At 34.2% G+C, this 18,422-nt stretch overlaps 3 protein-coding genes across 5 annotated transcripts in view; 1 reads left to right on the forward strand and 2 right to left on the reverse strand.

The window, feature by feature from the left end:
• The window catches only part of LOC133862481 (MADS-box protein SOC1), a 30,140-nt gene extending 29,344 nt beyond the window's left edge, over positions 1-796 (forward strand). For all 3 annotated transcript variants that reach the window (XM_062298316.1, XM_062298315.1, XM_062298314.1), the window contains one exon: positions 409-796. In XM_062298316.1, coding sequence (XP_062154300.1) covers positions 409-552 — 144 coding nt within the window. In that variant the 3' untranslated portion in view covers positions 553-796. The remainder of the gene's footprint in view (positions 1-408) is intronic.
• Positions 797-1,698: 902 nt separating this feature from the next.
• LOC133862479 (probable fructokinase-7) lies at positions 1,699-6,368 on the reverse strand. Its single transcript, XM_062298313.1, has 7 exons — positions 6,084-6,368; positions 4,987-5,228; positions 4,095-4,307; positions 2,991-3,188; positions 2,742-2,882; positions 2,393-2,509; positions 1,699-2,125 (listed from the first exon to the last, which is right to left on the reverse strand). Exons 1-7 carry the CDS (start codon positions 6,097-6,099, stop codon positions 1,991-1,993), a joined length of 1,062 nt encoding a protein of 353 aa, XP_062154297.1. The 5' UTR covers positions 6,100-6,368; the 3' UTR covers positions 1,699-1,990.
• A 1,034-nt stretch (positions 6,369-7,402) lies between these two features.
• On the reverse strand, positions 7,403-15,888 carry LOC133864762 (agamous-like MADS-box protein MADS3). The gene is made up of 8 exons (XM_062301176.1): positions 15,701-15,888; positions 12,276-12,354; positions 10,331-10,392; positions 10,080-10,179; positions 9,859-9,900; positions 7,942-7,983; positions 7,604-7,746; positions 7,403-7,511 (listed from the first exon to the last, which is right to left on the reverse strand). Exons 1-8 carry the CDS (start codon positions 15,886-15,888, stop codon positions 7,403-7,405), a joined length of 765 nt encoding a protein of 254 aa, XP_062157160.1.
• Positions 15,889-18,422: the final 2,534 nt, after the last annotated feature.

The raw sequence follows: 18,422 nt of genomic DNA on the forward strand, positions 1-18,422 counted from the left end.
TGGTGATGGTGGAAATCGTTTGATTTTCGTCCAAATAAAAAAGAAAAAAATTAAAAATTTATTTTAATAAATAAAGAAGAGATTTAGATAAGCTGGTGAATGCTAGTTTTGAAAACTGGTTTAGCTTAAGTAGAAAAAGTTAGTTTAATTAGTTAGCCATTTTAGATAGAAGAAAATGCTCATACAATTTTTAAGATCGACTCTTTTGAACAATCCAGTATGGAAAAGTAAAAAATAAATCTTAGCCATCTGCTCTATAACTTCTTTCTATAGACAAGAACCAGATGCAATGTTTGCCAGTTATACAGGTAGGCCTTTCGAACTGAAGGACCCTATGCATTGCTCACTTGGGAAACTTGGAGCATGGTTTTTCTCTTTATAACACCTTGAATTAACTTCTCTTTGCAGTGTGGTCTCCAGCAGCAACAAGGATTGAATGAGCAGAGAGAGTTTATACTTTACGAAGAAAGTAGTCCAAGTTCAGATGTGGAGACTGAATTGTTCATTGGACTGCCAGAAACGAGAGCAAAGCGCCCTCCCTCACGAAATTGACGGTGTCCTCAATTTATGCCATGTCTTCCCAAAAATAATATATTATTATAGTCAGACTGTTTCCAATAATCTGTATTAAAATTGTTGAAACAACTGAAATATTGCAATTGTACTGGTTACTGTAAGAGCTTGATATTTCGTTTGCCGAAAGTAACAGCTCTTATTGTGATCAACTTTACTATCAACATATTGTATTATGGTGTATATTTCATTTTATTACAATTGTCCAACGTTCTTTTTTGTAGGTTTCTTTGTTTCCTTGACTTAGATAGCATTTGGGTTGATATGTAGGAGGATTTCTCTCGGTTGAATCAAATGGGTGCATGCATGCATGCCACCATCTGGCTAGCTAGGGTTGCTGCGATGCATGTATCTTCTGAGCATTATATTAATAAGAAATACAGGGAAATAAGAGAAAAACGAAGACAGAAAGAGACCAACGAAAGAGTGCACTGTCCTTAGCATTATTACAAAGTGGTTTGTGTCAACAGGTGAGGGAATGCTGAGCAGCTTTGTGTGGAGGTGTGAGTGTGGCTGAAGGTATTTATATTCTTCTTGGTTTCTGACCAACTTCTAAGGAAGGAACTGACAGAGACCATGAAAACTGAACTATCAGAGAGAGGGTCTTCTACAAGAGTTGAAAGAAAAATGACATAATGGAGACAATATATGGAGTGGCCCAGATATGGATATGGAGGCACACCAGGTATAGAGATCCCAAAGGCAGATGGTTAGAAGAGGCTAAGATTAAATTTGCTGCAGAATAAAAAAGAGAAGGCGCCTGCGTGCAGCCCACATGAAACACAGCAGCGTGGGGAGCACGCGCGGAAGCAAGTTGTAGTCAGAGGGTAGAGTGGGAGCCGATGAGGGTACGTAGTGGAGAGGCCCGTGGTAGGAGAAAGATAAGGGAATGCGATAGATCTAGCTATTGTAAATGGCTATTTATCCAGGCTATTGTTAACAAGCATTTTTTTTTCTTCCCCACAAACACTCTAAACGTACACATCCAAGCAGCGACCAAGCTAAGGACTTGAGTCATGCAATGGATCCAAAACACTAGTAGCCAATCATCAGATCAATCCGATCTCTCACTCTTGCACAAAGGTAGTACCAGCAAACTTCAATGGACTAATTAATATTATTAACTTTTTTATTTGGTTTTTTTCCCTGGTCTGAAGAATTATTACCAAATAAATATATACAGGCAAGTAAAAGATCATATGATTGCCTCTTGAGAATGAGTAATTTTAAAATTTTTTCATACGTCACTTTTGTGTCCTAAAAGTAAGGTGGCTTTTAAAATTATCATTTGATCAAAATTTAATAGTGATCAATCACAAGTCAAATGATGATTTTAAAAATCACATCATTTTTGGAGGGACACAAGAATGACTTCTACCATTACTCATCGAGAACCTACTGGTTCCTCAATGTTGAATCAAGTTGAGACTTTTGATAGAATTTGGAGAGCGGCTTCTTTAGAGGGCAGTGCAGGTATAGCTCCTCTCTCTGTCACTGTGATAGAACCACAGGCATTTGCAAACTGGAGAGCCTCTCTCAACTGCTTTTCATCCTGCAGAAGAAAAATCAAAGAATACTATGATGTTAACACAGCCTTCAACCTAAAAGTGAAATGGACTACATCAAACAAATTATAACAATGCCAAAACAGCAAGCACTGACAATTTGTAGAGCCAGTTTATGCATGTCTATATGTGTTTGGGAGAGAGAGAGAGAGAGAGAAATTTTATAGTACTCAAACGGCAAAAAAAAAAAAAAAAATGAAACAAACACTAGACATGTTACATTGCTCAAAAGCCAAAGAAACATTGAATTGTACCTTATACAGATTTGGATCTGAAGCCAAAATGTTCAAGATTCCACCGACAAAAGAATCTCCTGCACCAGTCGTATCGACAGCATCAACTTTAAAACCAGCAACCTTGCCCTTGAAATCCTGCACAATATAATGGTAAGAAGGAAATTACTCCTGATGAGATAGAAAAGCAAAGCTACAAGCTAGCTATCTGTTTGATTAATATGACATCATACATCATTAGAATCTACTCTTAAAAGACATGGTCTTGTGAAGCACAAAAAAAGATGCTGAAGACCTAGAGAGACTCGATTATTAGAAAGAGAACAGAAAAGATTTATAATCGTTGTTAACCTAAAATGTGAATGCTGACCTTTGTATAATATCTGCACCCTTCTGGCCCTTCAGTTATAAGCAAAAGCATAAGATTTGGGTGGAAAAGCTTCTTCAGTACCACATCATCGTCATAAGGATCATCACCTCCAGTCAAGAATGCAGTTTCTTCCTCATTTATCTGCAATTTCCCCAAATAATTCCGCAGTGCAAATGCACGTAGTTACTTGTAAGACGAGAATTTGATGTAAGACTTCAGAAAATAGTGCCCAAATGTTGAAATATGTACCTTTATAATGTCAGATTGGTTCCATATGCTCATAATTCCTTTTCGAGCAGCCTCTGCAGATGGCCAGAGTGGCAGCCTCAAATTTGGGTCATAAGATAGAATACAACCAGACTTCTTAGCAATATCCATGGCAGCAAGATGAGCAGACCTACAAGGTTCCTCAATCAAACTAATTGATCCATAATGAAATATGCTTGCCTGCATCAAAGATTATCAGAAAGAAAAAATTTACATTTCAGCTGCAAGCTATCATAAGGAAGTTCCATACCATTTTTGAGATTAAAAAGAAGATTTATTCATCCAGGATAATCATCAGACCTGGAATTTAAGCAACTTCTAGAAAAATCATGAAGTTCTTCACCCGACATTTAACAATCGTTTTCTATCTGAGAGTCAGGAATATGTTCTGGTTTAATAACCTCAGCAAATCCATTTGATGTAATAATTGAAAGAAGAACTCTTGAAAAGTTCCAAACAAATCATTTTGAAGTTGAACATGTAGCGTTGGCAGTTTCTTCCCTGTGTTGTTATGTTGGGTTGTTGGTTTTCTTTGTGTTGCTGGCCTTGCTTGGTGGTTTTCTAGCTGGATAGTTTCTTGGTTGTCTTAAATTGAGGGGTTAGGGAGCAGTTTGCTTTGCTTCCCCTGTGCTTCTGTGATATTCTTTGGTTTTGTTTTTGTTAGACAGGAAAGGGCAAGTGTCCCTATGAGATGTCCTAAATTTAAAACATTGCATTGATTCCTATAAACACTGTATTTCTTAACAGTTCTAATAAAGCTTACCTATCCAAAAAAGAAGTTGAACATGTATATTATGTGAAAGCTTACTATATTTTCTTAACATGTTTTTTCTTGTTTAAGTTTTTCATCCAGAAATACAATTGTAAGTTGAATAAGAAAAGTGTTGCCAGTAAAAGACACTATACTTTGTTCCTAGCTGATAGTAAGAGTTGAATCAAGACCTCACTTCCCACTCAATTGATGCCTTTAGCACTATGCTACTACCTAGAAATGGTAAAAAGTTTAACTCAACAACCAAATTAAAGGAGTGATAATGCAAGCCACTTTCATTCTACATTCTTTTAAGTAGAATGCTGGTATTATACCTTCTTAATTAGGTTTCCATCAACTTCGTTTTTGTGAAGAAGCATATCAGCACTTGGATTGCGATAAAACATGAATTCACGCTCGCCATCATTTTTCAGAGTAACAAATGCCAGTGCTGTCCTTGCATGTGGGTCGAAACGCATGCCAGAACTGTCAACATTATTTTGTTTCAGAATGTCAGCCAACATGTAGCCAAACTCATCTTGACCTACCTGTGATGTAGAAAGTGGAGAATCAGTGGTGAAAAAATTGATTGAAACAAAGAGCTGAAATGCAGAAAAGAGTTAGATGAAGCTATAACATGTCAATGTAATTATTATGCATGGACAATTGGAAGACAAGGATGCCTTTGTTCACATTGAAGAAATAAAATTAACCACAATTAGGCACTTATCATACACTTTGAACCATGGACCTCAAAATTGGTGTGCATAAGCCTGGAATGACTGAGGACATGATATTTATAGTAATGTTCCAAAGAAAATAACATTCTGTAAGTTGATGTACTCATAATACTCTCATACCCCTTTTCCTTTCCTTTTCTTTTTTCTTATTCTAGAAGATGGAAATACTTAACACCCATCATTGCCTCTCATAAGCAGTACTGAAGAAAAGAATGAAAAAGTCAATCCAATCAAGCACTCTTGTCAAGTAGCCAACCAATACCCAGGATTAAATGTGGTCTCTGTACACAAACATGAGTCTTGGAGTATAATAAAAGGCAAGATAAGAGTCCTGATGAGTAAGAATTTAGGTTGAAGTCTTCAGGAAATTTAGAAGTAGATATAATATTAGCACATAATACTGGGTGGGAAGATCTTTAAATGATGAGGATTAAGCTAGAAACTTGACAATAAGGTAGCAAAAAAGCCATGGAAACTTAAAATGCACCTTGCCAATAAAAGCTGCTGAGCCTCCTAGTCTTGCTATCTGAACAGCAACGTTAGCAGGAGCTCCACCGGCAGCTTTCTTAAAACCAGGTGCTTCTGCTAGGGAAACTCCACCAACAGTCGGCACAAAATCAATCAACATCTCCCCAAAACAAACAATCAGCAGTTTTCTCTCCTGGGTCCCTCCATTTTTATCAACAGCTTGTGGTTTAGATGAAACCTTTGAAGAAGTTGTAGACAAACCTACATGAGACAAACTGCTGTAGATGAACAAGAGATGTATAGAAAATGGCTCTAAATACCAATATTAATATGAGATTGCAAATAGATATGAATGAGATGACATATTTATTTGAGATCTAAAACTGATAAATGTATAGAAAATTGACCCACCTAGAATTTCGAACAGAAATTGCTTTAAAACTTACTTATTTTGAGATAACCTCATTTACCTCCAGCAACCAACCATGCTCTGTTTACCCCCCACCCCCGAAAAAAAAGAAGAAAAGAAGAATCAAATTGTTTTCTAGCCCAGTGAGGTCCATCAAAATTATGTCATTTAGCTCAAGCATCAAAATGGGTTTCAAACCAAACTGAAGAAAAAGAAAACATCAATAATTGTGAACTAAAACTGATTCAAACCTAACAAGGTTCATCAAGATTAATCATTTAGCTCAAGAATCAAAATGGGTAAAATGAAAATAAAACAAAAACCTAGCTAAACAACTGCTAACGAATGCTAATTGAAACCCAATAAAGTCCATCAAAGTAACCTCATTTTACTAAGGAATCAAAAAATGGGGAAAAATGTACCATATTGACTTGTTAACCAAAACCGATTAAAACCCAAGAATGACCATCAATTTAGTTCAAGAATTTAGATTGGCACGAATGAAAATCAAAAGAAACAGCTTGGAGCAACAGTTACGGGACTTCTCACGTTTAACAGGAAAGCAGCAAGCTGACATCTTTTAGCATTCAAGACCAACCAAAGTTCAGAGTGTTAGGATATATAAACAGAGAACCAAAAAACCAAGTATATAACGTAGTACTACAACTTGAATGAGATCATATATTATGAGAGGCAACGAGTAATACCTTTCAATTTATACATTGTTGATCGAGCCAGTTGTTGTCAGTTTCCTAGTAATCCGCAGCATACAATGGAGGAAACGAATAATATCTTTCTTATCTTTGTGAATCGTGAAGTTTGTTTGGAATTCCGTTTCTTGAAGCTATATGACCGATTCTTCTCATTTCGCTCCAACAAAACCACCTGCGACTCAAGCTCCAGGTTTCTGTTTAGGGAAATGATAAAAATGCTTCTAGTGTACAATAAGTATACTATCCCAAGCACGTTGGAGTGGGATCCAATGTTTAGACCTCACTCCAACGGATCTTGAGATAGTGTATTTGTTGTGCACCAGACGTGCATATATGTATCATTTTTCCGTATGTTTGTGGGATGGGATTACCATCCTGTTCTTGGCTGTACGGTAAGTTCAGATATTGCCACATCATCATTAAGTGGGTCCAGACACTGACATTGTTTGCTACCCTTTTTCATATCTCTAGATCGAGGCGGACACAAATACATGAATCGCGTCTTGTACAAGCTAGCATCGTTCGTCTCTCATTAATTAGCTTAATTGATTCAGATTAAACTAATTAACATCCCTTTTGCCTTGTACCTTTTTTTTTTCTTTTTTTATTAACAAAAGCTATCCACATGTCACATTAATAGAAACTGTCCATTATTTCACTAACAAAAACTTCCAATTAAAAAAAAAAAATATATATATATATATATATAGTATTTTTTGGGATAAATATAAATTTATTGATTAAAAATAAATAAATAAATAAAAAGAATAACAGCATAGGGCTACCTCAAGGAGAAGCCTACTCCAATGGAGGAAGGCTGCAAGGACAAACACACGAGAGGTCACCCCTATCTAGTCTAGCTTTAGAATATCCTCATAAAAGCCCTGCATCCTCTGGAAAAAAGCATTTTTCTTGGGAAAATAAAACTTATCCAAGAGATTGACTCTAGTCCTGACCAAAAAACTATCTCAGCTTATAATTGGTTGCAATCACCTTAAGATGAACGCACTCTGCATGTAATTCTTTTCAATGAGTTCTTCATTCTTCCCACATTCAAAATCCCAATGTTTTGACAGATTTATTCCGAATGACTCCTCACCTGTAAACAGTGCGGCCCACACTCATGTTTACAGTCATGCTGACTGTATGCTTACATATATATAGAATATTGTATGTTATTCCCATTAGAGGGATGGTAGATAAACTTTGTAAGCAATCTCTTATACATACATGTAACTATGTAAATATGTTTGAGACAGTGCAAATCCCAATACAAAAGCCATAAAGACAATCATTTGATCAAATTATACTCTTTAAAATTTGAAGGGTGTTGAAAGAGCCCATCCTGGGATGAAGTTATGATCACCACCAGCCATGTTCTTTGCAGCAGACGATCCCTCAGATGGATCATAGTGATTGTACCTGTTCAAACAGTGACTAATCCCTCAGACATGTGTGGATGTATGTATATATGTATGTGTGTATAATTTGCAACAGAGAGAAAGTAAGTATACCCTATTTGTAAGATAGGCTCGGGTAATTGGTACTCCATGGGGTTGGTTTGAGAAGGATGAACATGAAAATGGCTATTTCCAGCTGCAGAGCTAGAGCTCCATAAGTTTTGGATTGCCTTCAGAGTGTATCCTTCCGCCTCGAGCTGAAACATTTTTAACGGCAGGCAAGAGATTAAGATATAATTTTGAATAATTAATGCTATTTAATAAATTGCTATATGATTGTCATATAATTAAAATTAATTGATTTTCAACGCTATATCATTTCAGCTGTACATCAGTCCTATAATATTTTCTCTATAATTTATACAGCAAAGGGACAACAGTTTAAGGATGACCTTGGTCTTAAGCTGCTGATTGAGGTCTCCAAGCTGTCGCTCCTGCCAAATTGAATCACAAGGCCCCAATAATAGGAAAATATTGCATGTGAGAGCCAGTTTCTAAAGAATAAAAACATCTACCTTAAACAAAGATTTACAAGAACTGAAAAGCCGCACTGATCGATGATACGACATTTAACGTAGTAAAATTCCTTGCTTTAACACGAGTAAAAGAAATAGTCTGTGTCATGAAGTGGAAAGGTTGGAAGAAAGAGAGGCTCAATCTAATGCAGTGCAATTTTGTCTTTTCCTTCATGTGATCGAATTACATGGTACAGTCACAGCTTTAGATGATGCGAACAGAATTTCGGTACATCTGTTGGTCAAGTTTAACTTGTAGCATAATCAGACAAAAAGAAGAAAATAAAAAAGATCATAACTAGCTTGTAGCATTATTTGTTCTCCCCGTTCCTCGTATACGTACGTGTAAGTGAAATAAATTTAGTCCATGATCACTAAAAGACCATGCTTTCTCAAAGTCTATATAAGCTTGATCATATATATTGCACGATTTTCATACAATCTGATCGAGCACACAATTTTGTGAACTAGGAGAAATTAACCTTGTTCATCCTTTTGCTTCCAAGTTCGTACTTCTATTAAAAAACACAAAAAACTCAAAAACTTTCAAGCTACCGGAGTTTCGGGTTGCAAGAGGAGACTTTATAGAAGAATTAGCTAGAGTTCTTGACCAGTTTGTTGGGTACAATTCAAGTTACTTCAAAGGTTTTGTAAAAATGATTGATTGTAAACTGATTCTTTTATAGTGGATGAGTTTTCTAGGTCTAGTTGCACTGGACTGGTTTTATTACTTTTGAAAAGTAATGCAAAAAGATTCAACTTTGTCACGTTATTATGCTTGATTTATTTTCTACTTTCGTTAATTCTGGTGATTGTGTGTGGTTCCAATTTTTAATTGATTGAGTTTATTGAAAAACACCTATTCACCTCGTCTCTAGGTGTTGTTTAGGGTTGTTGGGCAAATTTCAGTTAACATAGTTGAGTCTGAACCCATTGGTCTAAGTTTTTGGGTCCAAAATGGTACATTATAGTTTTACATAAAGACTCTCTAAGGTGTTAAGCTCATTTACAAGTGGTATCAATTAAAGTTGATGGTAGTGTGTGGTATGGTAGAGTGGCTCAGACAAGAACAAGGGTCCTAAAATAGGGACAAAGGTGAGGTGCAGGCATGAGGTGCGGGCATGGACGAGAGTCCTTGGAGTTAGGGGCAAAGGTTTAGGTATAGACACAAGCAAGAGTCTCTAGAGTAGGGGCAAATGTGCATGGCGTAGGCAAACACGTAGCATACAAGTGATCTTGGAGACGACTCTTAAGCTTGATAAAAGTCTTTCGTTTGAGACGAAATATAGTAATATGGTGATGGGCTCACATATAAAAGAGAGATTGTTGAGTATACACGTGTAAGTGTAAAAAGATTGTGTCTCATATTAGAAAGATGTCACAAGAGTGAGTGGTCAATATAAAATAGATGGGCCAAAACCTATATACTTAAGCTTTTGAGTTGAACGATGTCTTAGGTCGATCTCACTGAAAGACTCCTTAATGTGTCAATCTCCGTATACTACCTGATTGTGTCTTTACGGTTGATCTGCATCTAACGCGCGTGACTAATGTTTGTCTTCCCATCTCTCTTCCTTGAGACTCCACAAGATATTAATTTGTATATGTCCAATACTAAAAATTTAGTCTTTCCAGTTAAAATTAGTCTTTCTAGTTTTTGAGTGTACGATCTTGTCAACTGTGGGTAAGATTAAGGGCAAATCCTAATCTTCATGATGCTACATATTGAAATAAGATCCTTATTTTTCTTAGCAATCATTTGAAGAAATTAAATTATTGACTTTGCTTAATTACCTTTTTGCGAAGATCGTCCATTTGTTCTATCATAACTTGTGTCTGCAATCATGAACAAAAGACAAAGTTACTTAAGTCAAATTCGCATTATTTCTTTATCTGCTGACTATAGTTGACATCATGAATTTTATTTCTTATTTGCAGAATTGTTTGAAACAATATATAAGAAAATTGTCTCATATAGTGCAATAAAAGTCGAGAAATTAAGTAAAGATATTTACCTTCCTTTGCCTAGCAAGTTGCAGAGATCCTTCAAGCTGTTTCTCAAGGGTTTGCAACTCTTTCACGCTCAATGGTCCAAGATCTTCTCCAAGCAAATGTCTTTAAAAGCAGTACATAACCAAGTCAACAGATTTGTTGAAAAATCCAAATTGAACCCACAAAAGGCAGGCTAAATATTACAGTCGCAATTATAGATTCTAGTCATGAAGATATATTAATCACATATAATTAGAATGATCACAAATATAACCTTTGAGTTCGCTGAAGAGATTCATATTTAGTCTTTAGTTTTGATATCTCCTGGTACCAGATCTGCATTAACAAACGCAAAATATATATAAAATAATTAATGCATAAAGAAAAGAAAATGTTATTTATTTATATATATATATATACACACACACACACACCATTTTTGTTCAATAAGATACCAAAGTGGTGGATGAATATGCGCCAACTCGATCGAGATGCATACTAGTGTAAATTTTTGTATGTCTCCAAGAAGGAATCAGTGAAACTGTGGCCGACATCCAAATGTTAAGAAATCTAGAGAGGATACTATCAATCTTCAATTATGGGTGATAATTTATGTTTGCGTGTGAGATTCAGATCGTGTCGAGACATATATAGTATAAGATTTATAGTTCAAGCCTAATCCGATCCATTTTAATTAAACGGGTTAAACCTCTTAACCCTAACTTGTTAATTTCATTAAAAAATTTACACTCTTTAAGTTGTGTATCAGTTCGGGTTGTATTAAAGCATGGTATAAAACTATATAAATTAACCATAACACACTAATTTTTTTATTGAATTTATGTCGAATTCGTATAAAAAATTACTAGCCCTATCCCCAATTCAGTATTTGTTACTTGTAAACTCTAATTAGCAAAACAGATGAAGATAAGAATAAATATAAAGCTACAGTCATCATAAGAATTTATTAAAAAAATAAAATAAAAAATCGCCATCCTAAATTTTATTGAAAACCTCACAATGGTAAAGGTTTTTCCTTTTTCTTTTTTCTTTAAAAGAGATAAGATCATAGCCCAATGGTGCAAACATGGCATTGGAAAGGTCGGAATATATTCAAGGGTTCGATAATCATTGACAAAATAGATAAGTGAACCAAAAAAAAGAAAAAAAAGAGAGTCAAGATGAAAATGACACATTTTAAATTAATTAAGATCTTTAATTTTTTTTTGTCTATCTATATATATTTTCTGTAATACTTTTATATGCTTCGTTTGGTTTGTGGAATAAGTATTCTATTGGGAAATAGTTAGAATAATATTCCATTGGGAAAAATAATAATTATTACTTGAAAAAAAAAAAGTGAAATGGAATAATAATTCATACTCCTTAGTTTTGTGACAATACATTTGCTTTAATTGGAATCGAATCAAAATTACTAAAAAATTCCTACATTATTTCTTTTATTATTACTTTTTAAAAAAAAAAAAAAAACTCAAATTAAAAAAAAAAAGAAAAAAGAAAAAAAGAAGAAGAAATAATTATTACAAGAAATAAACCTGAGACTTACCAAATAAAGGAATAACTATTCCATTCCATTTTGTTAAATAATCATTTATCCTAAAAACTTAAGCTGGTAGAAAGATGTAAATTTAATCATTTAATCAATACTTTCACACATTCCGATGGCCTATTACGTGAATCAAACGAGGCCTTAACAATTATCCTAGTGTTGTTATTAGTTATATGCCACATATATATACAACACAGTCTTGACTCACCAACTTTTAACTCTTTATGTTGCACTTCCACACTTCATGGACTATAAAGAATTCATGTACTAAATGAAGAGGAAATAACAATTAATCAGGAGGAAATAAGCTAGGAACAAAGAGCAAAGTTTAATTTCGATTTTTTTTTTTTTTTAGGGATAAGTAAAAATTTATAAACAATAAATATTTACAAGATGATTGCATAAAGGGAAGACCTGACGAACCACTACATAAGAGGAAGGCTAGGAATGCAATCAAACTACTAGCAATGAGTAGAAGAAATTAAAGACCCAAAAATTAATGAACAGACAAGAGAGGGATCGGAGCCTATGAAGATTTAATCTCGGTTGCTGAGAAAATGATAATCAATGTCTGAAATCTGTTAATCATTTAACATATGGATGAACTAATAAAATATAAGTTCAAGAGAGAATTTCGGCAAACACAAACCTGTGACGTTTCATGTTCAGTGCTGTTGTCGTGAGGATCGATGCGACAACCCTGGTATCGCTCTATTGTTTTGTTTATTCTGCAAAAATCAAATACTGGTAATTGGCAACCTGTGATTGTCATACAAGTGTGAGTATTGAGTTTGCCTGTGCTTGAGCTTTACCCGATAACAACATCATTCATAGTTAAGTCAACGCTTTAATTAATTAGTTTATAAGAAATTATAAATTTAATTATTTAATTAATATTTTATTACTCCTTTTACGTGGAGGTCTAACCATTTAAACTTTGTCTTAATAAATAATAGGGGTGTACATGCGAACAGATATTAACTACTCGCACATGCAAGTGCAAGTGCAATTATAAAAAATCACTATTCGCAAAAAATCACTATTCGCATATGCGAATACGGATAATGATTTTAGTGTATGTGGATGAGGTTATTAACCGCATCCGCATACCCGGTATATATATATATACATACACACATTATATTTAATAAATTCACCAAAACGATTTTGTTTTTGTGTTTAATACCAAAATGACGTCCTTTCGAATTAAAATGATTATGTATAGGTTATGTTTACGTTGGTTTAGTTGGATGTGTTGCTTTCTTGTGTAATTATATTTACTTGGGGGAAAAAAAAACAAACAAAAGTAATGTGAAATCAATCTATTTTTCTAAAGACTATGGCTTAAAAAAATAGAAAATAAAACAAGCCCAAGACACTAAAAGTCAGCCTAAATTATTTTCAAAACCATTTAAAATAGACATTAATAAAGATCCTAAGAAGACTCAAAAGACTAAAATAGACTCATTATCTAATATGCGGATAGCGGAGAATAACCGATCGTGCGGATGCGGATATCTAAAAGTGATATTCGTATTTGCAGATACAGTTGTGGATATTACAAATAACCGCATCCGCATGTACACCCCTAATATGTAAATGTAACTTGTTGAATATTTAATTAAAATGAGAGATGAATGATGAAGATAAAGTTCGAACTCAAATACCATGAATGAAATCAAACATTTCTCATGTGCATTACTCATTGTATGGAGATGAACAAAAATATGCAAGAAAATCAAACCAAACATTTTTTATATGCTTTTATGTCAGGTGTGTAGTTTATTATCATCAAGTACAAACGACATTATATCATTAACTCTTGCCTTATATTCTTTTCAATGGTGATTTAGCTCATATGAGGATTTTTTTTTTTTTGGATAAATTAATGGATAAACCCGCAAAAGTTTTTCCTTGTTATAACCTATATCTTTAGAAAATCAAATGAATACTTTTTCTTTTAAAAAAAAAATCTGGAAAATCCAAAACAAATATTATACATTTTCACTAGAGCAACCTAGCTAATGATGAGAAAGCTAGGTACAAAATAAGAAACAAAATACAAACCAAGAAACGAAACAAGACCTTTTCTCTGGCCAAAAGTTCAACAAATTAAACCTTTTTGGTGCTAATTGCAGGTCTCGATCTTGTTCACTGAAAGGTTAATATTGAGAGAGAGAGAGAGGGAGAGCTCTTTTTCACCAAAAGAGAAAAAGAAAGGAAACTTACTGGGAGCTGTGACTTTGGTTCTATATGCAAGATCATCGATCATACACAATATTTGGCATTTCAATTATGGTAGCATACATCACTCAGACAAAATAGTAGCACCAATTTTTGCTAAGAACGTACCCTGAACTTCAGTACTGATGACATATAGCAATTTTAGGTAACATTTGAGTGAAGGCTAAAGTATAATTCGTATCTATCTCAGGAGTACTCTGTCACCCTTTGTTAATCTTTCTAAATTCTAATGAAGAATTATAAGATCATTAGAATAATTAGAGAGAGAGAGAGAGAGAGAGAGAGAGAGAGAGAGAGAGAGAGAGAGAAGTGAAACTAAAAGATCTGAGAATTAGAGATATATGACCAGAAAATTCAATATCTATACCTTTAAGTGCTTGATGACTAATTCCCAGCTTTTAGCTAGAAAAATAGAAATGGCAAAATAAAACCCAAAATATAGGATGTCTTTATTTACCACTGTTAAATCATTTGGAGAGAGAGAGAGAGAGCAAAATAACTCAATAGAGCTGAGAATCATCAATCATGGGTGTGTTTGATTTGCCACCCCAGCATTAATGAAAGAGATGATCGAAGATAGAGATCAAACTACAGTGATAAACCCAAAGGATCAAAGGATCAAAAGAAATGAAGACGAATTGGCATTCCTTGGATTCTGGGAATTCTATTTGATTTGCCACCCAGCGACAAAACTTTAATCTTTTCCTAGAGAGAGAGAAAGAGACATGGAAAACCCTAGATCTTACACAGTGGTCCAAAGAGAGGGTTTCTTTGTCAGTAATTGGACTATAGTTGAATCATGAGTCCATTTCTTGTATAAGAAGAAAAAACTTGTACTATTCCATCAAAACTCCATGAAAACCTAACCCACAACCAGAAAGCCACGCTGCCACAGAGAGACACAAACACACACAGAAAGTGAGTGTCTGAAGGAAAGATGAAACGTGTCGATCTGTGATTGGAAAAGAGCTGATAATCTCCGCAATTCATGAACCCTGCATGCCTTCCTCGATCCAAAGGCATGGAACCCAGAAGCCCAAAAGCACAAAAACTAGAAAAGAAAATGATATTTCAGAGAGAGAGAAAGGTATCGGAGAGATGTGTTGAAAAGATCAGCACCTCTGCCGAAAGGTTTAGAGAGAGAAAGCAAGAACAAGCCGGAAAACAAGTTTGTTTCGACAGAGGTAATGGAAGAGAAACGCATAAATCAAACACCAGAAAAATAAACAAATAAATAAAAAAGATATAGAAACGAATAGTAGGAAAAACCCATGAGAGAGAGAGAGAGAGAGAGAGAGAGAGAGAGAGAGAGAGAGAGAGAGAGAACAAGAAATCAAAAAAAAAAAAAAAACCTTGAAAAATAACAAAATATTGCTGCATGGAACAGGATTTAGACTACCAAAACTGTGTGAACCAACAACATTAGGGCGAGAAACAAATAGAAACATTTGGACATATATCGAGGGGATCAATTTATCATAATGACAAGGAAATATATATATATGTTCGATCTACAAAAGAAATGAAAATCTAAGAGAAATAAACCGGAACTCCAAAGGCAAAAAAAAAAGAAGAAGAAGAAGATAATATATATATATTTATATTTTTGGTATAAACCAACTATTTTTCCGTTTGGGTAAGTACCAAGAAGCATAAATCAAGTAACCAAATCAAAGAAGTGAGCGCGAGGAGTATACTTTTACGAACGAGAGAGAGAGAGAGAGAGCAAGAGAAAATCAGTGAAGAAGATGCAAAGATCCAAGAGATACCTATAAACCCAAAAGCGAAAAACAGTTGAATTCAAAAAGATAGAGAGGCAGGGAGGTCTACCCCGCGTTGCAGCTTCCAAAGTGATAAAGCTTGCCACGGCTAGAGAAAATGATGACAGCAATCTCAGCATCACAAAGCACAGAAAGCTCATGAGCTTTCTTGAGCAAACCATTCCTCCTCTTTGAGAAAGTAACTTGGCGGTTGATCTTGTTCTCTATCCTCTTCAGCTCAACTCTCCCCCTCCCCATCCTCTCTCTCTCTCTCTCTCTCTCTGCAAGCTTCTCTCTCAAAGAAGAATGAAAAATGTATTGGTTTGAGGTTTTACAAAAATGGAAAAAGCTAGTAGTGATAAGGGCTAGCTAGCGCTACTCTGAGAGAAGTGGGAGTTGTAAGAGAAATGAAATGAATAATGGGAGACACTGAGATCTTCTTTTACCACAAAATGGAAACCCAGTAACTCTTCCTTTTTTCTCTTATTCTCTTTTCCATTTTAGGTTTTAGGCTAGGCTGTGAGAGCAGAGTTGCCTCCAAGTAATATGGTAAAATACATTCATCCCCACGCGTTTTATCTTTTACTGTGCGTTCACGCGCGGTCCCACGTGGAGGTTCTTGTTACATCTATCTAGGGAGGCAGTGGGAAGGGTTTAGGATTGGAATCTAGACCGAGAGGGAGCCTGTTAGTGATTTTAAGAGGGGTAAATTGGTAAAAAAAATAAAATGAACTAACCGGTTCTTTGAAACGGGGAGGATCGTTTTTGGTGGAATTCATATGTTTAAACGGATGGTTGGACAGTTTAAAATTTATTTAATTAGGTAGATTTTATAAAAGGCTCTCTCGCAATTAACTGCTTAAATTTAAGCAATTAGTTGATGTAGATCCTAATCCACGAGTTTAAAGAGTCTTTCGAGTTTAATAAAATGGGGGGTTTTTTTTTTTGGTAGTCTTTGTACATTATTCTTTCTCCCTTTCTCATTTTGGGAGCATTCCCATCCGATTAGCCAAAATAATTGAGAGCATTCTCATCCAACTGGCTAAAATGGGGGCTTAGCAATTAGGAGAAAATTTTGGTGAGCTGCTGACAAAAAATATTTAAATGAAATAGTGAAAGTAGATAGTTAAAATATATATATAGAGGATGGGGTAAGTGCTTTTTAGAAAAGTTGGTAGGTAAAATAGAAAAAAAAAATAATAATAATAATAAAAGTAATTTGTTTTTAACTAAAATATAAATAAAAGTTGCTAATTAGCTGCATGCGAATGGTTTAGTATTGCAAAAACCATTGTGATGCAAACTAATTTAAATGTTTTTTTTGTGTTATTAGTATTGTAATTGGATGGTTTAAAATGCTTTTTAAGGTTAAATTGACTCGTGTACCTTCCTATTGCTTAAATGTTGGGTTAAATAATAGTGTAGAATTCAATATTGAGTAAATTAATTAGGTTAATTGACTCCATTTAAGCAAATATAATAAAATCAAAGAAAAGAGTAGAAAACTGGTTTGGGTTTATCAGATATATATATATATATATATATATATATATTAGTGAAACGAAATTATGATAAGGATCTTAAAATTTTGGGAAATCAGAAATATTGTGCTTTTTCGGATTTTAATAAAGACTTCAGTATTCAATTTCCCCAATTCAATACCCAAGTCTACAAAGAAAAAAATTTGCTACGACTTAAGTGTTTGGTTAGAATTTTTTTTAAAACGAATTAAATTTGCAAAAATTCTATTATCTGAATCTTTGAAAATTTTATAATTTTTTTTTTAAAAAAATAAATATAGGGGTATTTTGGAAATTTGGTAGGATTTAACGGAAAATTCTAACGGATGACTTTCTAATTGAGACTTTTTGAAAAATAAATACCCTAAATTAAGACATTTTGAAATTTAAGTATCTTCTTTAAAAAATGATAAAAGTACAGTACCGTAGGAAAAATATGAGAAAAATGGTGATCGACCGAGGTCTTAATTAGATTCAAAATGTTTGTGAACTTAAGTATTAACTTGGCCAAATTTAATACTCAAAGAGCAGGACAGGTTTGCAATTAATATTTTCTCACGAATTCAAGTTTGGAAAGGCTTTTTCCATCCCAAATTCAACCCGATATCATTCCCAAATTTGTCACTTACCATAGCTTTGAATTGGTTTGCAGTGAAAATGCCAGGGAATCCATGGAGTTGGTTTGCAGTGAAAATTATTTGGAAAAAATGAATTTTACTCCAAGTTATTTCTCAGAGATGATAATTATATATCTGCAATTAATTTGGATACTTTTATCCTGATCATTTAATTTGTACTCCTCCATTATTAGATAAGGATCGATATAGGAAAATACAGCTTCATATATAGGAGTATATATATATATCTCATGCTCATCACACCTCTCAATTTTAAGTGAAATAGAGATGAACTATTAATTTCATGGTCCAAATTCGATTTAACAGCATGCATGGAACGGTGTACACAGCTAATTAAAAGCAAAAATAAGAGAGAAAAAACAACTAAAGCCAGCTAAAAGCTGAAGAGGGGTGGATCCCATGTAAGGAATATTTAATCATATTCCTAACCCAATACATAATATAGTAAAGAACACTGTTAATTAATTAGCAACAAAGATAAATATTGGAGATATATACTATAAAACAACTCCTAGTTACCAACTAAACCAAAATATCACTACACACAACGGGTGAACAAATTACCTTAAACTTTCACTTATAAGACTTAGAATAAGTAATTATGCCTTATTTTGATCATATTTGGGTTTCTACT

The sequence above is a fragment of the Alnus glutinosa genome, chromosome 3 (genome assembly GCF_958979055.1).
Source record: "Alnus glutinosa chromosome 3, dhAlnGlut1.1, whole genome shotgun sequence".
Classification (NCBI taxonomy): Eukaryota; Viridiplantae; Streptophyta; class Magnoliopsida; order Fagales; family Betulaceae; genus Alnus; species Alnus glutinosa.